The sequence below is a fragment of the Chrysochloris asiatica genome, unplaced genomic scaffold (assembly GCF_000296735.1).
Source record: "Chrysochloris asiatica unplaced genomic scaffold, ChrAsi1.0 scaffold00490, whole genome shotgun sequence".
Taxonomy (NCBI): Eukaryota; Metazoa; Chordata; class Mammalia; order Afrosoricida; family Chrysochloridae; genus Chrysochloris; species Chrysochloris asiatica.
In genome coordinates this window covers 788,352-811,560 of record NW_006409008.1, presented here as the reverse complement: position 1 = coordinate 811,560, position 23,209 = coordinate 788,352, and the positions used below count along the sequence as shown (strand labels likewise).

At 36.3% G+C, this 23,209-nt stretch overlaps 1 protein-coding gene across 1 annotated transcript in view; it reads right to left on the bottom strand.

Annotated features, from left to right (window-relative positions):
* Positions 1–767: 767 nt before the first annotated feature.
* PLSCR1 (phospholipid scramblase 1) overlaps positions 768–23,209 on the bottom strand; it is a 34,020-nt gene continuing 11,578 nt past the window's right edge. Inside the window, 5 exon segments of the mRNA XM_006877367.1 lie at positions 768–824; positions 5,028–5,189; positions 9,113–9,274; positions 10,396–10,616; positions 20,294–20,336. Of these exon segments, the coding sequence (XP_006877429.1) occupies positions 768–824; positions 5,028–5,189; positions 9,113–9,274; positions 10,396–10,616; positions 20,294–20,336 (645 nt within the window).

The following is a 23,209-nucleotide window of genomic DNA, read 5'->3' as shown; positions in this document are numbered from 1 at the left end:
AATACAGCCTGTAACCTTTTCACATGTAAATAATTATTTCCAAAAGTACAATACCCTAGATTCCAAGCAAGTGAGTCTTTGAAATGTGTACTTCTTCACAAAAGATTCATGTCTTTCTTTGTTCATGAAAAACTTATTGTCTGCTTACTATGAAAAGCTTATAATAGCAAATTAACTTGTAGGATAAGTTGAATATATTGTGATATAATGGAGATTTTTAAAAATACACATTTTATTTTTCCTCACTAATATGTATATTGAGTATTACATGAACAAAATGGTAAAGGAATTGGAAACCTCCCTTTTTCTGGAATATACAGTATTTTAAAAAATACTGTTAGTTGTTACACATAAGATAATTTGCAACTAGATTAATAAAATTGCATACTTTTATATTAAAATACTTTAATGATAATGTTTTATTTAAATTTCACTGTAAAAATGGAAAATAAATCAAAGATTATAATTCAGAGCAGATTTTTATAATGAGTTTCAATTCTAAATGTAAAAAATCATAAATATACAATGAACATTCAAAGAAAATATATAAAGACACTTATAAGCCAGTGATAGCATACATGAATTCTATAATTTAAAAAGAGACATCAGCTACTTAAAGCTACAGGTATCACTGTGTAATTCACATTTCAAAACTCATTACAATAAAGAAAAGAAAACAACAACAAAAAATCATCAATTTATCCAATTGGTTATTCCCAATCAATATGAAGACTTCAAAGTTTTTTGATGAAATTCTCATTAGTCCACTACCACACCCCTGCTCTCTGCTACTGGCCTCCACTGCTTTCAAAAAACATGAAGTCCTAGATAAAAACAAAAACACAAAAATGAGCTTTGGCCACTAAAACAGAGATCAAGTCTTAGATGCAGAAATACTAAAAGGGTTCAGTGAAGCAATGGGATATTTGTGAAACAAGAAAAACTAAATATAATAATTAAATCTGATAAAAAGTGACATCTATATAAGCTCTTTCTTCACCTTTCCACTTTATTTTCTTTTATTTTCCTCTGCGTAGGATGTTAAATCTTATAATTTTATATATTAACTGATACCACTTGAAATTCGTTAATTCTCTGATAATTTCACTTTTTCTCATACTTTCAATTTCTTTTCTTCAAACCTTGTTATAGTACTTCTCTAGTAATGTAACTATTCTTAATGACCAAAGTACTATGTCTAACTTTTAGGGTTTTTTGTTTTTTGTTTTTTTTTTGGGGGGGGGTTTGGCGGGGTTTGGCATTGTTTTCAAAAGAACATCAGTTATTTGATAGTTAGATGGCATCTTAGAATTTTTTCACTCACTCTTCATCAATTATCTTCTCAGAATGTTTCACTCCATCATGATCTCCCCAGATTTTAACCTTTGTGATATCAGACCAAATCCTATGGGCCTTATTTCTTTCATATCTATCAATCTCCTTAATTCCTTCACAAAGAAATAATTCAATTCTTACTATTAACCTTTTGGAGTCCTGATGTGGCACTATAAGATAATGCACTGGACAGAAAGTCACTTTGAGCCACAAGGTCAGCAGTTCAAACCCACCAGCCAGTTATTGGGAACCCTATACTGGGTCGCTGAGTAGGAACTAACTTGATGGCACTTAACAACAATACCCACTAATCTTTTGAGTTATTTTAATTTACCAGGATTTGTCTTTCTGAAATTTGGATTTGCAACTATTTTATTTACACCTAGTTAAAAACCATCCAAAATAGCTAAAAGAAATTGCCCAACCTTGAGCATTCCATTGGCAGAAGCTTAACCTACTCTATAGTCTTTTCCTAAGAATCTTGCCAAATCAACATAAATACATCAGATTGTCCTCTCTTCCTCAAACACATGAGGATGAGGATGTATTTCACACTACTCTGCCTTTGGTTAATAAGCTCCTCAAGGCTTAGCATAAATTTTACTTTTTTATATAAAATGAACGCTTTTGAAAACATGAGCTTTAAGCATTGACTAATATTCCATCCTCTGGATATATACAATTGTAAAACTTTATTATAGGAAATATGTGTTAACAATATCCCAAATTAGAATAGCATAATGAAGTCCCGTGACACCTCACACATTTCAATAATTCTTAGAGCAGCTCAGTAATTATTCCTATACCTAGTCTTGTTTCATCTATCTCTCCCTGATCTTCTCTTTCCTCTGTCCCATTATTTAAAAGCAAACTCCAGATACCATATCATTTTATGTTGAAATGATTCACCATGTGCCTCTAAATAATATCCAATGTTTTATTTTAACATAAAAAAATCACTTTCATATCTAACAATAGTTATTAATTCTTTAATAACATTGACTATCCAACAAATGTTCAATTTTCCCTCATTACCTTTTGTGTCCTTTTACATGGATTAATTTGAATCACTATCCAAATATGTGAATCACTACTCAAACATGGTCTACCAACTATTTTAGCTTGATATGTCTATATATCTCCTCAGTAACTTTTATAATTCCCTCTTTTCCTTGTCATTTATTTGTCAAAGAAACTGAGTTATTTTTGCTGTATAATGTTCCATAGCTTAGGTTTTTCCTAACTGCATTCCCAAATCAATGGTTAAGATACTCATCTAGTGGTTCTCAACAATGGAATAACCTAGGAGCTCTAAAACATATGTATTCCCATCTCTGAAGATATAAACAGATCTGAATTTTGAACATGAGGATTCTGAAAAGCTATTCAGATCTTTTAATGTGCGGCTAAGATTGAGAACCATTGTTCTATCTCAGTGGTCCTCAAACTTGGCTGCATATTCAAATCATCTGAAGGACTTTAAAAACTACTGATTAAGATTGGGGTTCTGATTTATCTAAAAACAGGTATGGCCTGGGTCTCTGAGGTTTTAAAAGTGCTAAAGATAATTGTAATGTGCAGACAAGTATGAAGATCACTGCTCCTTCCTATGTAGTATTTCCTATAATTTGGTAGTCAGATCTGGAGGCTTGACTGGAATTTAGATATTTTGGGGTTTTTTGCATGAATATTATAAAATTTTACTAATATAAAATTTCCTTTATAATTTTATATTAGGTGATTTAAAGCAATAATGAATCAGAATGACATCTCCTGTTTCCTTGAGTTTTATTCCATTTATACCCAGAATCCAAGTCTTTCCAGATGGAGATAATTTTATGCAAATAATTTTGTCTTTGGCCTTGGTTCCTAAATATAATGTCTAAAACTTGAAATTTGCCTAATGATTGAATTATCTTTTATCTATAAGGGCTCCAGACCCACCTATCTAACATGCTAATAAGGTGGTTCAGGTGAGAAGGGGCAGAAATCCCAGAATGACTCATCACATGACACCAACTAATGTCATGGGTCAATCATGTCATGATGAGGACCCAATAAAGGCTCTAGATAGGAAGCTTCATGGCTTTCTGGTTGGTTAGAGACATCAGTGCATGTGGGAGGATAGTAGATCCCTTTTTGGGACACAGAAACTCCATGGTAGAAATGCTCCCAGGAGTTGTCCTATGCATCTGTTCTTTTGTATCATTTTTGCTACAATAAAACTATATTTGTAATCATAGTCTGTACTGAATTCTGTGAGTTATTCTAGCAAGTTATCCAAAGTTAACGGAATAGTAGAAGCCATCAGGTCAGAAGTGAGTAGTACTCTAGAAGCTCCTGAGTTTACAGTTGGCATGTTGAGGGAATAAGAAAACATTCAAATTTGAAGCCAGAAATTCTGAATAGATTGAGGATGTGTCAAAACATCAATTTTGATTTTTTAAATTAAATCAACCAGGGCCTTTCTTTAATATACAAGGTCTTTCTTTTACCACAGGGAGTTTTGCAGACTCAGCAGATAGTTCCTGTGGATCTGAGTATCAGCATCAAATAAAATTACAAAGCTAAAATTAAATGAGATCCTTTGTATTTGATCTGTATGCTTAAGAAGGTAGTTTTAAAAGGTGCAATTTATTGAATCATTTCAAAATGATACTAGAGAGTGAAGCATCCAGATGATATGAAATGGTGGAAGATGCACAAGAATACCCAAATTTACAGATAGTACCCATTTGACCTAGCCTTGATGTCTTGACAATCAGAACTTGACTAGAAGATGGTAGAAGAAACCAACAACACACACAAAAAATTTTTGATAAAGGAAACGAGTGTAAATTACCACAATTTGACAAACTTGACCTACACTCATGGATGTAATAGCTCAAAATACCAACAGAGAGGGAAGGAGTCTTCACATCAAGTATCAATGCTATCCCCTCTGTATACAGAGTAGATAGGAACAAGCAACTTAGACACTGACTACCTAAAATGAGGGGACAATAAAAGGCATGATGTGACTGGCTTACAAGTTTTCAAAAGGGAGTTTAGTTTAATAGTATGTAGGGGAAGGTAGAGTCCTCACTGAATAGTTTTCATCTTGTCTAGATTGGTCTGATGAAAAGAGATGGGCAAAGATTCTTATGATTCAAAAGTAAGTAACTGATACCATGATTAATTGTGACTGTCACAATTGTAAAGGTAGAAGTTTTGTAAACAAATTGGGGGAGTAGTTAATCTTACAGTTGAGAAACAAAGAACCCTAGGATCATCAAGGGAGAAGAGCACAAGCGGAATGTGGGACCCTATCCAGAGAAGCAGTAACACCAGAGATATAGGTAGAGATAGGGACATGGAGTGAGGGAGCATCTGAGGACTCTAAATTCATAGAAAGAAGTAATGAGAGCTGGTGGCCAGGAGGTAGGCTTGCAGAACGTGCCCTTTGGTGGTTAAATTATTATATATACCTGAGTATTTAAAAAAAAAAAAAGTTAAAATGAATAGAGAGGAGTACTGTTAACTGATGGTACATGGAGGGGATTATAATCATTGTAATGAAGCAAAGTATATGATTTGTTGAATGTGAAACTGATGATCTGCCCTGTAAACTTTCACTCAAATTACAGTAAAAAAGAAAAAAAAAAGATACTAGAAGAAACATCCCAAACCAAGATCAGTGAGAACAGACTTACAATGAGGAAACATGCGCCCAGCATCACAGCTTTCATTTTAACATCCAGGTCTAAAGGGAACTGGATCCCAAAATTATCTGCATCTGTAAATGCCTCTCTCACAATTCCAGTCCAGTGTTTTGAAATTCTGCCAACCACAGTTTCTTCATCAAGAGATTTAATCTATATTGGGAAAAGTAAAATACAGCCTTAAATAATTTTAGAAAACAAGTAACAAACTAAATTTAAAGTTGAAGTAAAAACAAAACAAATATTGTACTAATATTATGTGCTATATGTAACTTAGAATATTATTTTTTATTAAATACATATAGTTAGCTGTGTTTATGTTGCTGTTGTTAAATGCCATCGAGTCAGCTAACTTACAGTGACCTTGCATAGGGTTTCCAAGGAGCAGCTGGTAGGTTTGAATTGCTGAGCTAGCAGTTAGTTGTTGTTGTTAAGTGCTGTTAAATTGGTCCTACTCATAGCGATGATCCTGTATAGGGTTTCCAAGGAGTGGCTAGTGAATTTGAACTGCTGATTTAGCAGTTCAAACTGACTTTGTGGTCCAGCACTTATCTAGCAGTGTCACATCAGGGCTCCTGATGTTGTTGTAAGTGCCATCGAGTCGGTTCTGACTCATAGTGACCTTGTATAGCATTTCCAAGGAGCAGCTGGTGTGGGTTTATAAATATACATTTTTTTAATTACAGAGAATTTATATGAAAATAATTTTTCTGAAATACTCAATATCCTCTATTTTTTACATTAAGACATTGTTGCTGTTAAGTGCTATTGAGTCGGTTCCAACTCGTGGCAACCCTGTGTAGGGTTTCTGAGGAGTAGCTGGTGAGTTTGAAGTGCCAACCTTTTGGTTTGCAGTCCAATGCTGATCCTACAGTGCCACACCAGAAGTCTTACATTGAAACAGAGAGTAGTAAATCATTTGAGCTGATCTAAAACAAAATTTAAGCAGAAAAGGATGCAAGTATAAAATGCTAATTGAATGAAATTTCTAGACACCATGTGACTCCCATGTGACTTCTGCTTTAAGGGAAGCCAAAATGTTTACACAGGCCAAGAGTTTATGACAGGAGAGGTCAGGATGAGTTTGAATGTACTGGATGGCAACTGGTTTGGGATTTTATTTTTTGGTCAACAGGGGAAAGTGAAATCTCCAGAGCCTGAAAAAGCAAACTGATAGTTTTTAAGGAAGGCCAATGGCCAATAAGCTTCCAGTCAAAGAAAACCAGGACTGGATAACATACAACTTGTGATCAACAACAATAACAAAATAAAAGGGAAGGGAAAGGTGTATTAAAGAAAGAGTTTAAAGGATTTTTTTTCTAATTTTTACCCAAGGAAGTTGAGGACTATCATAGAATTTAACAGATCATGCCAAGAACAAAAGTACCTAGTCAAATACGCAAAGGTGGAAGATAAATGTAGCTCACATTTACCAAGCTAACAATATGCAGTGTTGTGTCATCTCAGGGAAAGGTGTATATTTTTTTTAGTTTGCACAAGGCACCATATGTTAGTAACACCCTGCCTCCAGTTGGGACAAGCTATATAACTTAGGGAAACCAAAAGCAGCTGACTCACTTTATTTGGGTGCAGGTAGAGGGGATCCTGAAATAAACTCATGTGAAAACTGTAAAAGCAAACTGTTAATCAAATAGTGATTTCACCAGCACCACCCCACTATTAACACCCCATTGTGGGTTGAGTATACTCACTTATACTTCCTTAACAATTTATATTTTACCTGGCTAGGTAACTTGCTTTGACCAATGATTTGTTAGCAGATGTGTCAGGAACACATCTGCTTTGGTGTGGCTCTATTCTCCAGTGACTGACTACTAGAAAAGCATGACCAAGGCAACTGCTGCCCTAGACTCCCATAAGCAAACCGGAACCCAGTCTGCACCTGAAGTTAAGCTCAGACAGACTGCAGCCATCTAGCTCAGTCTAGACAATCCACTAAACAAAGAGACCTGTAGACCTGCAACCAGGAGAATAATTTTGCTTTAAGTCACTGAGATGGAGGGGTGGTTTGCTCTAACAATTACTGGGCAAAACAGACTAATACAAATTCCCTTTGGCCTATGGCAGTGTCTCATCTGCTAATACTACTATTTAAGTATTTGAAGGAGCCCTGCTTTGGCAAAGGTTAAGTGCTTAGCTGCTAACTGAAAGGTTGGTGGTTTGAACTCACTAAGTGGCTTTATGGGAGAAGATTCCAGACACAACAAACCCTTTGCCATGAGTACTTAGCCTTTGCCCAAGCAGGGCTCCTTCAAATACTATATTTTGCAAATTCAGTTGTGGCCTGGTTTTACCTCTCAGTAACAAATGAATCAGGAACTGGTTGGAAGTCCTGGCCTAGTTTATCAGATTTTCTGATTTTACAAGAGAATCAATATTTCAATATTAAGGTATATAACACATCCATTTTTTAAAAACTTACAACAAATTTTCGATGACAGGGCTAAACTATCTGTTGTAACATAGCTGTAGTGAAATTCCATGATGTAGTACAAACAGAAATATGTGCAGTTTCCAATGACCTAAATTAATACAAGGATAAAGTACAGCCAATAGAGATGCATGACTGGATGTGTAACACTATCTTTCTTAAATGCTCTTCTTATAACTGAGCCTTTAAGGATGAATTCGTATGCTTTGTCAATTAAATGTAGATAATAGGGCCAATGTTCTACAGTCAGCACAACTGACGAAATAGAAAATTATCCCATTCTACTCTAACTTCAGATTATCAGTTGTTCGAAGAATTTATTTCAAAATCTAATTTTGGTTATGTAATTTCAGATTATCAGTTGTTTCTAAACAGTTGTTCGAACAGAACATGGGAACACTGAATGGTTTAAAATTAAGAAAGGTGTGCGACAGGGTTTGTATTCTTTCACCATACTTATTCAACCTATATGCTGAGCAAATAATCCAAGAAGCTGGGTTCTATGAAGAAAAATGTAACATCAGGATTGGAGGAAGACTCATTAACAATCTGTGATATGCAAATGATACAACCTTGCTTGCTGAAAGTGAAGAGGACTTAAAACATTTACTGATGAAGATCCAAGAGCACAGCCTTCGGTATGGATTACATCTCAATGTAAAGAAAACAAAAATCTTCACCACTGGACCAATAAACAACATTCTTAACAATGGAGATTAGATTGAAGTTGTCAAGGACTTCATTCTTCTTGGATCAACTATCAACATTCATGGAAGCAGCAGTCAAGAAATCAAATGATGTATTGCATTAGGCAAATCTGTTGCACAAGACCTTTTTAAAGTGTTGAAGAGCAGAGATGTCAGCTTGAGGACTAAGGTACGCCTGACCCAAGCCATGGTATTTTCAATAACCTCATATGCATGTGAAAGTTGGACAGTGAATAAGGAAGACTGTAGAAGAATTGATTCTTTTGAGTTATGGTGTTGGAGGAGAATATTGAAAGTGCCATGGGCTTCCAAAAGAACTAACAGCTCTGTTTTGGACAAAGAGCAGCCAGAGTGCTTGTTGGAGGCTAAGATGGCCAAACTTCATCTCTCATACTTTGGACATATCGTCAGGAGGGACCAGTCTCATTGGAGAAGGATATCATGTTTGGTAAGGTGCAGGGTCAGAGAAAAAGAGGAAGACCCCAATGAGATGGATTGACCAAGTGGCAGCATCAATGGACTCAAGTGTGGTAACAGTAGTGAGGTTGGCCCAGGATCGGGCTGTGTTTCGTTCTACTGTGCATAAGGTCACTATGAGACGGTACTGACTCGATGGCATCTAACAACAAACAACTCTAATTTCTATAGGAATCTACCAGATTTTTTTGTTGGCTGTTTCAATTTTGTTTATTTGACTGCATGCCTATCTCTTCTTTTTTCTCCATTTAGCAATATCACCACTGATATTTAATCAGAGGCATAACTGTTTCACTGATCAAAGTGAAATACAGAAGCATATTTGCTCCCTTTTGAACTATTAGTACACAGATATTTATTTAATGTATCTATAATATCCTACAAAGTCATATGGTTAATATTAAGGAAGTAGGTCATGTAAGCATTATCACATCTCTTACCTCAAAGTTAACATCGCCACAACAGCTGCATACAACACATGGGCCAGCAATTTTTAATACATCCTCTTTTTTCTCATTTTGAATTGTAAACTTTGGTAGACAGGGGTGCCAGTTCTGAATAACATAACCTACTGGAACACCAGGAGGAGATTGGATTTCAATCTGAAAAAGGAAAAAAAATGTACTAATAACAATAATAATAAGTCTAATAGCTCTCATTATTGAATACTCCCCATGTTCCAGGTAGTGTTGTAAGCCCTACATGTTATGTTTTGAATTAACTGAGTTATGGTGTTGGATAATAATAACCTTATCATTATCCTTATTTTATAAAGGAAAAAAATGAGGAATAGAGGAATAGAGAGGCTAATTAACTTGTATCAGATTCCTCAGCTACTCAGTTGTTATTGTTGTTAAGTGTCATTGAGTTGGTTCTGACACATAGTGACCCTGTACAGGGTTTCCAACGAAGAGCTGGTGGATTTGAACTGCCAACCTGTGGTTTGCAGTCCAGTACTGATCCTACAGTGCCACACCAGGAATCCCCAGTGCAATATTAAATGGCAAATAATTCTGTGCTAATATCTCTGTATCATGCTCTCATAACAAACTGTGAGCAAGGCTGGTCTGCAAGCAATGATGTTATAGACAAAGGGACAACTTTCCTCTCTGCCCTGGTTTTTCCTCTGAGATACATATACTATATGCATGAGCTGTCAAAAAGAGAGTTGATTTTTAAGATGAAGGTACTCCTGGCCAGAGGTATTCCTATTACAAAAGAGGATTCTAATATACACATTTTTGTTTTAATGTAAAAATGTAAAACATAGGAGTTGAGGTTTTTCAGAGGAAGCCTCTCTTAGATTAACTCTTCAGTAAGTCAGGGAAACAAAATTACAGGACCAATATATTCAGTTATTTCTGGAATGGTGTGGTATTATATGATATTCTCAAGACATTCCCTGGCTTTGACCAGGCCTCTTATGGTCATTACTGGTGAGGGGTTTGACCAATAGGCTCTATTCTCTTGGATCTATCTGGAGATCAAGAAGTTGGGTCCTTGCATGGATGTTTGATCCCACAATGCCCACTGCTTGGGGATATGAGGTGATTGTTCACTGTTTATCACTTGCCTTCTTTCCTTTCTAATTGACTCTATAGAATAACCCAAAAGCTTGTGGATTGTTTTTCCTTTTAACTGAATTTGATTATATAGATTCAAAGAAAGGGTGCAAATTCAAACCTAATTAGTTTACAAACTGCTGTGGTAATTGCTCACCAACCTCCTGAAGGCAGCAGGGAAAACAACAGGAGCTACATCTTAATGGTCTATCCAGAACAATGACTTCTCGGCCCAGGTTATCAAGAATCTTCATGGCAAAAGGTCTAGCAGGCCCACAACAATTTCGGGTACAGCAATCAGTATCTTCTGCTGCAAAGTAAATCCTCTGTCCAAGACTGTTTTTAATTTCATATTTGTTATTGGTTTCAAAACCTGTTAGGACTAAAAATATAAAACAAGAAACCATAATTAGCATGATGTAAAAATGAACATTCAATTATCCTAAAATATTATAAAATACAGATGTACCATTTTTTAGGTGCTATTAAGAGAGCTCTGGTAGCGTAGTGGTTGCGAATCGGGCTGCAAACCACAAGGTCGGCAGTCAGAACCTACCAACTGTTCCGCAGGAGAAAGATGAGGTTTTCTGCTCCCATAAAGATCTACAGCCTCAGAAACCCTGTACAAGGTCGCTATGAGTCGGAACCGACTCCACGGCACATAACAACAACAACAACAATTAAAAGAAGCATAAGAAAAAATAAAAAGAAAGGTGTGTAGAGATAGTCCAGATGGAGAAAAAAAGAAAAAGAGAGTATATTGAACTTTAAAAAAATGAGGAATATCCCATGTTAGACCAAAAGAACCAAATGATTTCTTCCTAATTTCATAAACTCATGTCAGAGAATATAGACTTTGCAGCTGAGGATTGGTGCAATGCTGCAGGCAGACATGGTAACATTCAGTGTTTCAGGATGAATTCTCTAGAGAAGCAAAACTGGCTTAAGCAATGAAACCACATCTGCAAGAGCAACAGCAGTTGGAGTTACCACCTGGTTAAATTTATGGTAATCTACTGTCATTATCTCTAAGATCCTTCTTCTTCTTCTTTTTTTTTTTTTTTTTATATAGGACAAATACAAGAGGGCTTAAAAATGTTTACAGAAAGATTCCAGTACTTTTCATTTCCATTTTACCATGAACTTTTTGAAGCTCACTCATAGGCAAGTTAAATGCAGATGTGGTAGGAATCATCACTCCTGCAGCATACAAATTCAGGATGGTGGCACTAATCTTTGCAATTCCTGCAGGAATGCAGTATTGCTTATGGTTTATTATTTTCCTAGGTAGAGGCAGTTTTACTTGGCTTTTCTTACCATAATAACCCATATTCCATACATCAGGGATCCAACGTGGGTGTTCTGCTAGTTGCTGAGCATGTATATTTAAATTATGTATTTTGGAATTGCGGAAATCACTACAGGATGGGTTCAGGGACCCACTATGAGATGGACCTGAGCTACGAGTCCATTAATAACTTGACCCCTCACTCTAACTGCTTGTCTACAGTGATGTTTTTGATCTTCTGGAATTATTATCAATTCAGAGTTAGTATCTACTAATCCCCAAAAGGTGTGATTATTTCCTTTCCCCCAGTGAACAGTTACTGTTATTAAAGGCCATAGATCCCTTTGGGAAAGGCTGGGGAAAACCAACAACAATAAACTAACAAATTTTTGCCAGTGTATTGAGTCCTTCCTCAAGGAGACCCAGCTTACATTTCATCCTTGAGGTAAACTGGCTCAAGTTTGAGACTGGACTGAGGGCCAATAATCTGTATTCTGACAATCTGAGTTAAACTGCTATTCACTTGACCTAGAATTCCTCTACTTGTACAGATCAAGTAAATATTTCATATGTTCCCCATATATTTCACTCCTAGGGACACGCTGCCTATGTAGCCAATGCCATAACTTCATATGAATTATACTGTTTTGATTACTACTTTGACCCTACAGTTTAGTATGGCAACCATACACAGCATGTGTGGGCTGTGGGTTAATGTGCTGGACTGCAAAGTTGGTTTGAACTGAAAGGTAGGCGGTTCCAGCTTACCAGCTGCTCCTTAGAAACCCTATACAGAGTTGCTTTGGGTCTGAACTAACTCGATGGCACTTAACAACTACACTTGGCCCCCTACCACCATGGGGCTCAATCAGCTCATTGTAGTTAAGTGTCTTAATTCAACTAGGGAAGTTCCCTCTGTCAATCTGATTTATACAAAGCAACAATCACAGGTGTCTTCAAGGATGCTGGGGCTCCCTTCACAAATTTGTTCCTCACTGTTGTGGTAAAAGATGTGTCCTTTGGATACTCTATGTGCAGGTCTGTTGATCTAACCTAATAAATACACTTTTAACATGTTAATCCCTACATCTTTTGGATATCTTCTTCTACAGTATGCCAAGGCAGAGCTTGTACTTCAACTTAATTTATTGTAAGCCACCATATAATTGATGCATCAGTGAATCAACCAAATAAATGATTCGATTCTACACTAACCTCTCAAACTGAAACACTAAATAAAGAATCTGTGCTTAGTGGGAACTTTGTGTTCCTTGAGCCATTATCCCACACCCTTAACAGGGTTACAAGAGACAAAGTTTGGCCATCTTAGCCTCCAAGGAACACTCTGGCTGCAGTTCTTCCAAATTGGATCTATTGGTTCTTTAGGAAACTCATTGCACTTTTATTCCCACACATATTATCCAGATTTCTGTTTGTATATCTTAGGAAAATCAAGCAATTCTTTTGGAGTGTAGCATTTCTTAATCCTCTGACATAATTTGTACTTCCATTTGGGGCTCGATAGGACTTAAGTCGAGTTATAGGTCTAGAAGTACTAATGAATGGTGGGAGTGTTTGTAGGAAGCATTCAATTTATATTTGTATATATACAGAGAGATCTGTCTCAAGGAAATGGCTGTTATTGTTAGGTGCCATCGAGTCAGTACCAACTTATAGCGACCTTAAGCACAGCAGAATGAAACACTGCCCGATCCTGGGCCAACCTCATTACTGTTGCTACACTTGAGTCCATCGATGCTGCCACTTGGCCAATCCATTTCATTGGGGGTCTTCCTCTTTTTCTCTGACCCTGCACCTTACCAAACATGATATCCTTCTTCAGTGACTGGTCCCTCCTGACAATATATCCAAAATAAGAGAGACTAAGTTTTGTCATCTTAGGCTCCAATGAGCACTCTGGATGCACTTCTTACAAAACTGACCTATTGGTTCTTTTGGAAGCCCATGGCACTTTCAATATTCTCCTCCAACACCATAACTCAAATTCATCAATTCTTCTACAGTCTTCATTATTCACTGTTCAGCTTTCCCATGCATATGAAGTTATTGAAAATACCATGGCTTGGGTCAGGAGCACCTTAGTCCTCAAACTGACATCTTTGCTCTTCAACACTTTAAAAGGGTCTTGTGCAGCATATTTGCCCACTGCAATACATCATTTGATTTCTTGACTGCTGATTCAATGAGTGTTGATAATTGATCCAGGAAGAATGAAGTCCTTGACAACTTCAATCTAATCTCCATTGTTAAGAATGTTGTTTATTGGTCCAGTGGTGAGGATTTTTGTTTTCTTTACATTAAGATGTAATCCATACCAAAGGCTGTGCTATTTGATCTTCATCAGTAAATGTTTTAAGTCCTCTTCACTTTCAGCAAGCAAGATTGTATCATCTGCATATTGCACGCTGTTAATGAGTCTTCCTCCAATCCTGATGCCACGTTTTTCTTCATAGAACCCAGCTTCTTGGATTATTTGCTCAGCATAGAGGTTGAATAAGAATGGTGAAAGAATACAACCTTTTTGGCCCCCTTTTCTTAATTTTAAACCATTCAGTGTTCCCATGTTCTGTTTGAACAACTGCCTCTTGGTTCACGTACAGATTCCTCATGAGCACAATTAAGTGTTCTGGAATACTCATACTTTGCAATGTTGTCCATAGCTTGTCATGATCCACACAATCGAAAGCCTTTGCATAGTCAATAAAGCACATCTTTCTGTTATCCTCTGCTTTCAGCCAAGATCCATCGGGCATCAGCAATGATATCTTTCGTTCCACAGCCTCTTCTGAATCCAGCTTCAATCTCTGGAAGATCTCTGTCAATGTATGCTTGCAGCCATTTCTGTATTACCTTTAGTAAAACTTTACTCACGTGGGATATCAAAGAGATTGTCTGATGATTTCCGCATTCCATTGGGTCACCTCTCTTTGGAATGGGCACAAATACGGATGTCTTCCAATCAGTCGGCCAGATAGTTTTCTTCCAAATTTCTTGGCATAGATGAGTGAGTGCCTCCTGTGCTGCCTCACTTACTTGAAATATTTCAATTTTTATTCCATCAATTCCTGGTGCTTTGTTCTTTGCCAGTTCCTTCAATGCACCTTGGACTTCCTCCTTCAGTATCATTAGCTTTTGATCATATGCTACCTCTTGAAATGGTTGAACATTAACCATTTCCTTTTGGTGCAGTGACTCTGTGTATTCTTTCCATCTTCTCTTGATGCATTCTGCATCATTCAATAATTTGCCCAGAGAATCTTTCAGTAACAAAAGTCGAGGCTTGAATTTTTTTCTTCAGTTCCACCAGCTTGAAAAATGCTGAGGGTGTTCTTCCTTTTTGGTTCTCCGATTCTAATTCTTTGCAAATTTTATTATAGTATTTGCCTTTATCTTCTCGAGCTGATCTTTGAAATTTTCTATTCAGATCTTATACCTCCTCATTTCTTTGATTTGCTTTAGCATCTCTATGCTGGAGAGCAATTTTTGTGTCTCTTCTGACATCCATTTTGACCTTTTCCTTCTTTCCTGTCTTCTCAATGACTTTTGCTTTCTTCATGTATGATGTTCTTGATGTCATCAAACAACTCTTCTGGTCTTCTTTCTTTTGTGTTTAATGTATCAAGTCTGGTCTTCAGATGACCCCTAAATTCAGGTCGGATATATTCAAGGTCATATTTTGTCTCTCGTGGACTTGTTTTCATTCTCTTCAGCTTCAGTTTGAATATGCATATGAGTAATTAATGGTCTGTTGCACAGTCTGCCCCTGGCCTTGTTTTGACTGATGATATGGAGCTTTTCCATCTTCTCTTTCTGCAGATGTAGTCAATTTGATTTCTACGTATTCCATCTAGTGATATCCATGTGTATAGTCATCTCTTATGCTGTCTAAAGAAGGTATTTGAAATGAACAAATCATTGATTTTGCAGAATTCTATCATGCATTCTCCAGCATCATTTCTATCACCAAGACCATATTTTCCAACTACTGATCCTTCCTCTTTGCTCCCAACCTTTGCATTCCAATCCCCAGTAATGATCAATACATCTCAACTGCATGTTTGATCAATTTCACATTGAAGAAGTTGGCAGAATTCTTCTATTTCATCCTCACTGGCTTTAGTGGTTGGTGCATAAATTTGAATAATAGTAGTATTGACTTCCCTGTAGCCCCATGGATATTATCCTATCACAGACAGCATTGTATTTCATGACTGATCTGGATATGTTCTTTTTGACAATGAATGCAACACCATTCCACTTCAATTTGTCATCTCCGACATAGTAAACCATGTGGTCATCATATTCAAAATGGCCAATGCCAGTCCATTTCAGCTCACTAATGCCTAAGATATAGATGTTTATGTGTTCCATTTCATTTTTGACAACTTCCAATTTTCTTAGATTCACACTTCGTAAAATCCATGTTCTGATTTTCAATGGATGTTTACAGCTGTTTCTCTTCATTTTGAGTTGTGCCCCATCAGCAAATTTAGGTTTCGCAGGCTTTTCTCCCATGGGCTTTACTCCATTCTCATCATCATGGTCAACTGTACTTTGAGGAGGCAGCTCTTCCCCAGTCACATTTTGAGTGCCTTCCAATCTAAGGGGCTCATTTTCTGACAGTGTTTTTCTGCTATTCATAAGGTTTTCAGTGACTAAATATTTGGAAGTAGTTTGTCACTCCTTCTTCCTAGTCTGTCTTCGTCTGGAAGTTCATCTGAAACCTGTACACCATGGGTGACCCTGCTGGTATTTAAAATACCGGTGGCATAGCTTTCCGAATTATAGTAACTCACAAGCCACCACAGTATGACAAACTGACAGACAAGTGGTGGAAGGAAATGTCTGTAGAGGCTGACAAGTTCCAAGTCTATGGGTAAAATGTCAAGCTGGAGGCTTCTGCAGACTCATAGTTGCAGGGGTGGACAAATCCAAAACCAGCAGATCAGATGGGAGTCTGCTGGCTATAGCGGTGAGTAAGTCCAAACTCAGCAGGTAAAATAGCAGTTTACTGACTCCCAGAATCAACAGACAATATAAAATTCCTATGGCTCCATGCCAAAGAACCAGGTGAAGTCAGATGATAAGCCAGGAACAATACCCAGCAAAGAGCAAATAAACTTTGTCAGAGTACACACATATTTGAAGCAGGCCACACTCCTCAGGAAACTCCCTTTCAATTGATTGGTGATTCATAGCAAAGCGAATCAAGGGGGTGATTGCAGTATGTCAGATCTCATTATGGGAAGTGACTCAACCTTAACTAACAAAGCACTGAGAATCATGACTGAGCCAAGTTGACACACATATTAATCGTTACATTCAATTTACAGATAAATGTCCTTTTTCTCAGAATATAACAAAACCTGTGTAAGGCAGAAACCTCTCAGAAAAGGAAAAGTCGAGCATTTTCCACTAACAGTGATAGAAAAGTGTTAGACTGCACTCTGTCAAAGATAGAAAACTTAAGAGATGCAGAAAAAAAGGCCGTCCCATGGACTTCCAGATCCCACAAGTTTATGGTACTTTGTTCAGAGCTGTGAATAATGTACTCAAATTATGGAGAAGAATACAGAATTATTTCTGTGTTTATTTTTAATGATATATATCTAATGAACTAGTTTTAGATTATTTTATAAATCATACTTATAGCTAGTGTTTTGAACTGTGTTTGAAGAAAAGCAATTGGAGAGTTTACTGTTATGCACACATGTCAAAGGGGAGAGAGTGAAAATGGAAGATGAACTAAAATATCAGACAGGGCACAAGAGACCCTTATGTAGCTCAGTATTGACTGCTTAGAAGTGAAAGATGGGTTTGGGGCAAGAGAAAAAGTTGCTTGGGACCAGCGTTACAACTCTTAGACTATCAAGATTAGTGGTACCAAAAAGCCCATGTCCATAGAGTCGATTCCAACCTACAACAAGCCTACAGTACAGAGTAGAATTCTCATTAAGGTTCCTGACAGTTGAAATCTCTATGAGAGCAGATACAGGCTCATCTTTCTCCTGTGAAGCAGCTGTTGAGTTGAAACCACTGACCTTGTGGTTAGCAGCTTGATGCTTAACCTATGGTGGCAGAGTACCTTTCTGCACTTTAGAGTAGCTAATCTCTGTGTGGGGGAAATGGAGAGATGCTACATGATGACACAGACATTTATCTTTCCAAAGGGCTTCCCAGCTTGAACCACACATTATTTAGAACCAAACGGATCAATGGTTTAGAGCCAGGAAGAGCAATTAAGGGTTCTACTTGTTCCTAGCTTTAAATACATGAATCACAGCAGTTCACCCCACCAGCCACTCCTCTGAGACCCTATACAGGGTTGTTATGAGTCAGAACTAACTCAGTGACATTTAACAACAACAATAGGGGTAACAGAGAGGATCGTGGTAGCTCTGTATGATAAGCACTGGACTGTGAACCACAAGGTTAGTGGTATGAGCCCAATGCAGCTCCATAAGCGAAAGATGAGGCTTTCTGCTTGGGCAAAGATGTACAGCCTTGGAACCCTACATAGGGTTACTATATATTGGAATCAACTTAACAACAGTAGGGTAACAGAAGTATGACCAAAATAATGAGTGATTAAAAAAATCACTCTATAATATTTGTGTGGGAAGACTTCTAGTCAGAGAAGTCTTTCACAAGTTCCATCAACATGAACTCCCTTAAGTCTCTGTTCAGACTAAGGCATGCCTTGGACTTACTTTTATGAGAAACATTCTTGACCTCAACTTCTGTCACCAGTCAAATGTTTGGTGAACAAAAAATTAAATAATTATCCAGTTATTGTTGCTGTCAAGTGCTGTTGAGTTTGTTCCAGCTCATAGCGACCCTGTACAGGATTTCCCAGGAGCAACTGGTAAGTTTGAACCACTGACCTTTCGGTTCAAACCGAGCTTGCAGTTCAATTCATTAACCCACAGCCCACACCAGGATTCCAATTATCCAAGTAACTGTATATTAAACTATGAGATCATTGGGTGACACAATAACTAGTTTTCCTTCTACTTAAAAAATGGAAACAAAATGAAAACAATTATATTATCTCTTTACTGTCTATGTAAAATTTGAATTTCAGTAAAGTATATAATACCTGGTCATAATCTCAGTGGATAAAAGTAAACTACTCATAATGTTAAAAAATAACCTAAGTTTTCAGTTTGGAGCAAAAACAACCAACCAAACCAAGAAAGATATCTTTTAAAAAACAAAAAAACTGCACAATTAAAAACATGTAAAAAATACAATAATTTAATTTTAATTTTCACAATAAAATTTATTACACAACAAAAATAATTTTCCCAAGAACCTTTAGCGAAAATAAAGAAAACATGAACATTATAAATATATGACAATGTCAAATAATTTAAGTGACTTATTACATGTTAACCAAATCCATTACTCAGCAGAACAATTCATGTTCTACATTCTACTAATAGAAAACAACTTTGCAGAGAGGTGAAGATACATTTAAAAGATCTATCCTAAAAACTAGCTTGACATTTTATTAAACCCTTTATATTTAGAAGATTCATGAATCTACCCAGGTTCTCATTCTTCTGATGGTGGTCCTAATGTCTCTATTGGCTTCTTAATTTTATTCTTCCACCTGGGAAGCTCTGCACCAAGGAAACATATTGTGGATAAGGGCCCCATTCAGTATAAGTAGGAAAGTTTGTCTAGGAAGCAAGGCTACCAGGCCTGCTGAAATCTTCCAACTTTGCAGTTATTTTACAATCAGGCTGGTTAATCCACAGTCATTAAGCAAAGATTTCTAGGGTTCAGCTGAACTCCCAAGAGAAACTATGAGTAGAATTAAGAATCTTTCAAAAATTGATTTCCACCAACCACTGTGGAAATGCACTAAGATAACTGAACTATTGCATCTTGCTTTGCACCAATTTGAAGGTGATCACAAATTGGGACTGTATGACAGAAGTGAAGTGAAGTGATAAAATCACCTTAAGTGATCTGTACAAAGAGAAGGGAGCAGAAGTAACTTTTGATTGTTTTCCTTATTTCTAAGTGTGACAGTTAAGATTATGTATCAAATTGGCTAGGCCATGATTCTTAGTGATTTGCCATCATCCTTTATTTTGTGATCTGACATGAGTAGCCAATTACTTGTAAGAGATGTTTCCTTGGGGTGTGGTCTGCTTCCAGTAGATATAGATATTGCGGAAGAGTGCTCTTTCACTGTGTGTGTCTGTCTCTTGAACCTACATTAAATCCTATATTCACCTCTATATACTCTGACACCAGCTCTTGGAACAGGAACTAGCAGGCTGCTGCCTAATTTGGGTTTCATCAGATGCTGCTACCATGAGTCAGAAACCTCTAGTCTCCTACTGAATGATTATTTTGGGACTTCCCAGTCCCCACAATTGCATGAACCATTTACTTGTAGCAAATCTTTCTCTATATATTTATATAAATGCTTCATTGATTTTTCTCCTGTAGAGAACCCAGCATGAGACACTAAGAGTAGGGGTCAAATAGTTAAATACCTTATCATTGGGCTTATATCATGAGGACAGATGCCCAGTGATAGCAGTATTTAGTTATTTGACCCCTACTTTTCAGGAATAAACCACTACTAATCATCACCATTTCATTATTTCAATAAGAGACATTTGTTTATTACCAGGCTTAATGGTCTACATTTGCAAGTGCTACGATGACCAACTTTATCAGCATACATTTCTTATGTTTCTAAATATATGTTCAATAAAATGAATACATACCTTCCAAAAGTTCAATTTGCTGATGTACCAGTATCTGATCTATCTATTACAGAAAGAAAATTTAGCTGTAAGAATATGTCCAATGAATGTTTTTAAAAATCAAGCAGAATGATATGCATTCTCTTACATTCTTAAAAAGTATATGTAATCAATGCAAATAATGATGTATTATCAGTATAAAATAATTTATATTATGTTGTAATAAAAAACTCAAGCCAACATATTTTTCATTGAAATATATCAGCTGAAAGTGTTGAAAACATTTAGACTTTTACCTCTACTTTAGAACAAACAAAATTGACTAACATTAGAATCCATGTAAATTAGAGAACAAAGTTCCATGCATAAGAATTTTAATAAATACTAACTTTTCAAAATCCGTTTAATGGACTAATTTCTACTAGTTTCAAAATTATTCTTTTTAAGTGCACTTGATACTTTATGTGTTTTATAGTAGATTTAAAAAATAGTAAGTCTATCTCTGGGTGTTTCTTAAATAATATAAGAACAATTAAAAGTTATAATAGATGCTATCCACATGCATGTGGGTAATTAAATTAGAACAGAGAGCATAGGGGGCATTTCATTTACTAAAAACTGATTTCATATCATAAGAATATTTGTTTGTTTATAGAATGGATACAAAAACTTAATATTCTAACTTACACTACCAGATTTCTGACAACAAACAGATATTAAATCACCCATTGCTGAAGTAAGTTATCATGCAATACATCAAAATCCCAGATTTTTCTTATTATTATAGGGTGAAATTATAAAATTGGTCTTCCACACTTGGAGAAGGGCAAGAGATAAAAGGAACAGTGGTAAATACTGTTATGCACACAATCCTGCAATAAAGGTGATCTATGAATAGATGTTGGACTCCTGGTATGGTGCCACAGGATAAGCACTGAACCTCAATGTCAGTTTGAACCTAAAGGTGGTCAGTTCAAACTCATGAGCTGTTCCTCAAAAACCTATACAGGGTAACTATATGTCAGATTCGACTCAATGGCACTTAACTACATGAGTATATGCATAAACAGACATCCAGGCTTAGTGGATGTTGGAGGGCGAGTGGGAGTATACCCATGAATATATGTAGGTTTGACAGAGGACTAATATCAACTGTTCTGAAAGTGATCACATTAGTTCATCATAGATCGTATGGGAGAAAAATGTGGGACAATATATATATATAAAATTTTGAGTTTTGTCCCACAACATATATATATATATATATATATATATGTTTATTGGTTAGATAGAGGCTGGTAGAAACCCTGGGACTTTGGTCCTTAGTCTCCCTTTAGGTCTGGGATTGAACTCACCCTGATAGCTCGTTAGCCATACAATAGATATTTATAAGGAAACAATACACTAAGAAGGATGTACAGCTCAGAATATGAATCATTTGAGATCAAAAAAGGCAGCATTTATTCAAGGACAAAGTTCAGAAGGGTTAAGATAAAAGTAATAGAAACAGGAAACCCAGAGAGGAAGTGGGATAAGTCATGTTACATTGTGGGGACTGTAATCAACTAGAGGAAATAAACTGTGCATGAATTGTTGACTGGAAAAATGATCTTCTCTGTTAATGATCCTCACCCAATTCACAGTGAAAAAACACACTATAAAAAGCTGTGTTTTTTTTTTTTTTTTTTAAAAAAGAACACACTGACAAATTAACAGAAAAAAAGAAGTGTTTCAAAGAGCAAAGACAGCATCATACACATGTAATTCTATTAATGATAATAAAAAGAAAAGCTTTATTTAAATCCAAACACTTTCTTTGGTACCACATATTGAAGCTCAAATCTAAGTTTTATTTACAGTTTCTTTAAAATCTCAGGGTATAATTAAATTTTGAGATTGAAGTGCACAGGATCCAGAACCAAAGTCCCTGAATTAAAAAAGCTTTCTTCACTATTTGCCTCTGAGAAAGTTGCCTGTCATTTTGTCCTACTATGCTGGCTTGCTTGTTACTGTGATGTTAGAAGCTATGGCACCAGTGTGTTAAATACTAGCAGGATCACCCATGGAGGTCAGGTTTCAGCTCAGTTTCCAGACTATGACGGACTAAGAAGAGGGAGAGATAGACTACTTATAAATGCTTAGCCAATGAAAATTTTATGATTAGCAGCAGAACATTTTCAGATACAGTGCAGAAATATGAAAACATTATGATTAGCACCAGAATATTGTCAGACATGGTGCAGAAAGATGATCTCATCAGGTTGGAAAGCACTCAAAATAAGACTTGGAAAGAGTATTAAGGTAGAGACAACGCAAATGGAGTAAAGCTTTCAGGACCTTCTCTTACTGATGGGGTGCAACGCAAAATGAGGAGAAACCACTGTAAACATATTCGAAATGTGGAATGTATGAAGTATGAATCTAAGAAAAGTGAAAGTTGTAAAACATGAATGGAAGTGCTAAAGATCAATATCATAGGCTTTAGTGAGCTGAAGTAGGCTGGTACTGACCAATTTGAATCTAACAATCATATGGTTTACTATGCCTGGAATGACAAATTGAAGAGGAATGGTCTTGCATTCATCATCGAAAAGAATATTTCAACATGTGTCTTGCAGTATAATGTTATCTGTGACAAGATAATATCCATAAGCTTAGAATGAAGACTAGTAAATTTTATCATTATTCAAATTTACATACCAACTACTAAAGCCAGTGGTTATGAGATTGAATGATTCTATCAAATTCTTTACTGTGGAAAAAATCAGACATGCACGCAAGATATATTGATAATTATGGATGATTGGAATATGAAGATTGCAAAAAAGAGGAAGGATCAGTGGTTGAAACATAGATCTCTGATGACAGAAATGATGCTGGAGATAGCATGAAAGAATTTTTCAAGACTAATGACATATTCATTGCAAATATTTTTTT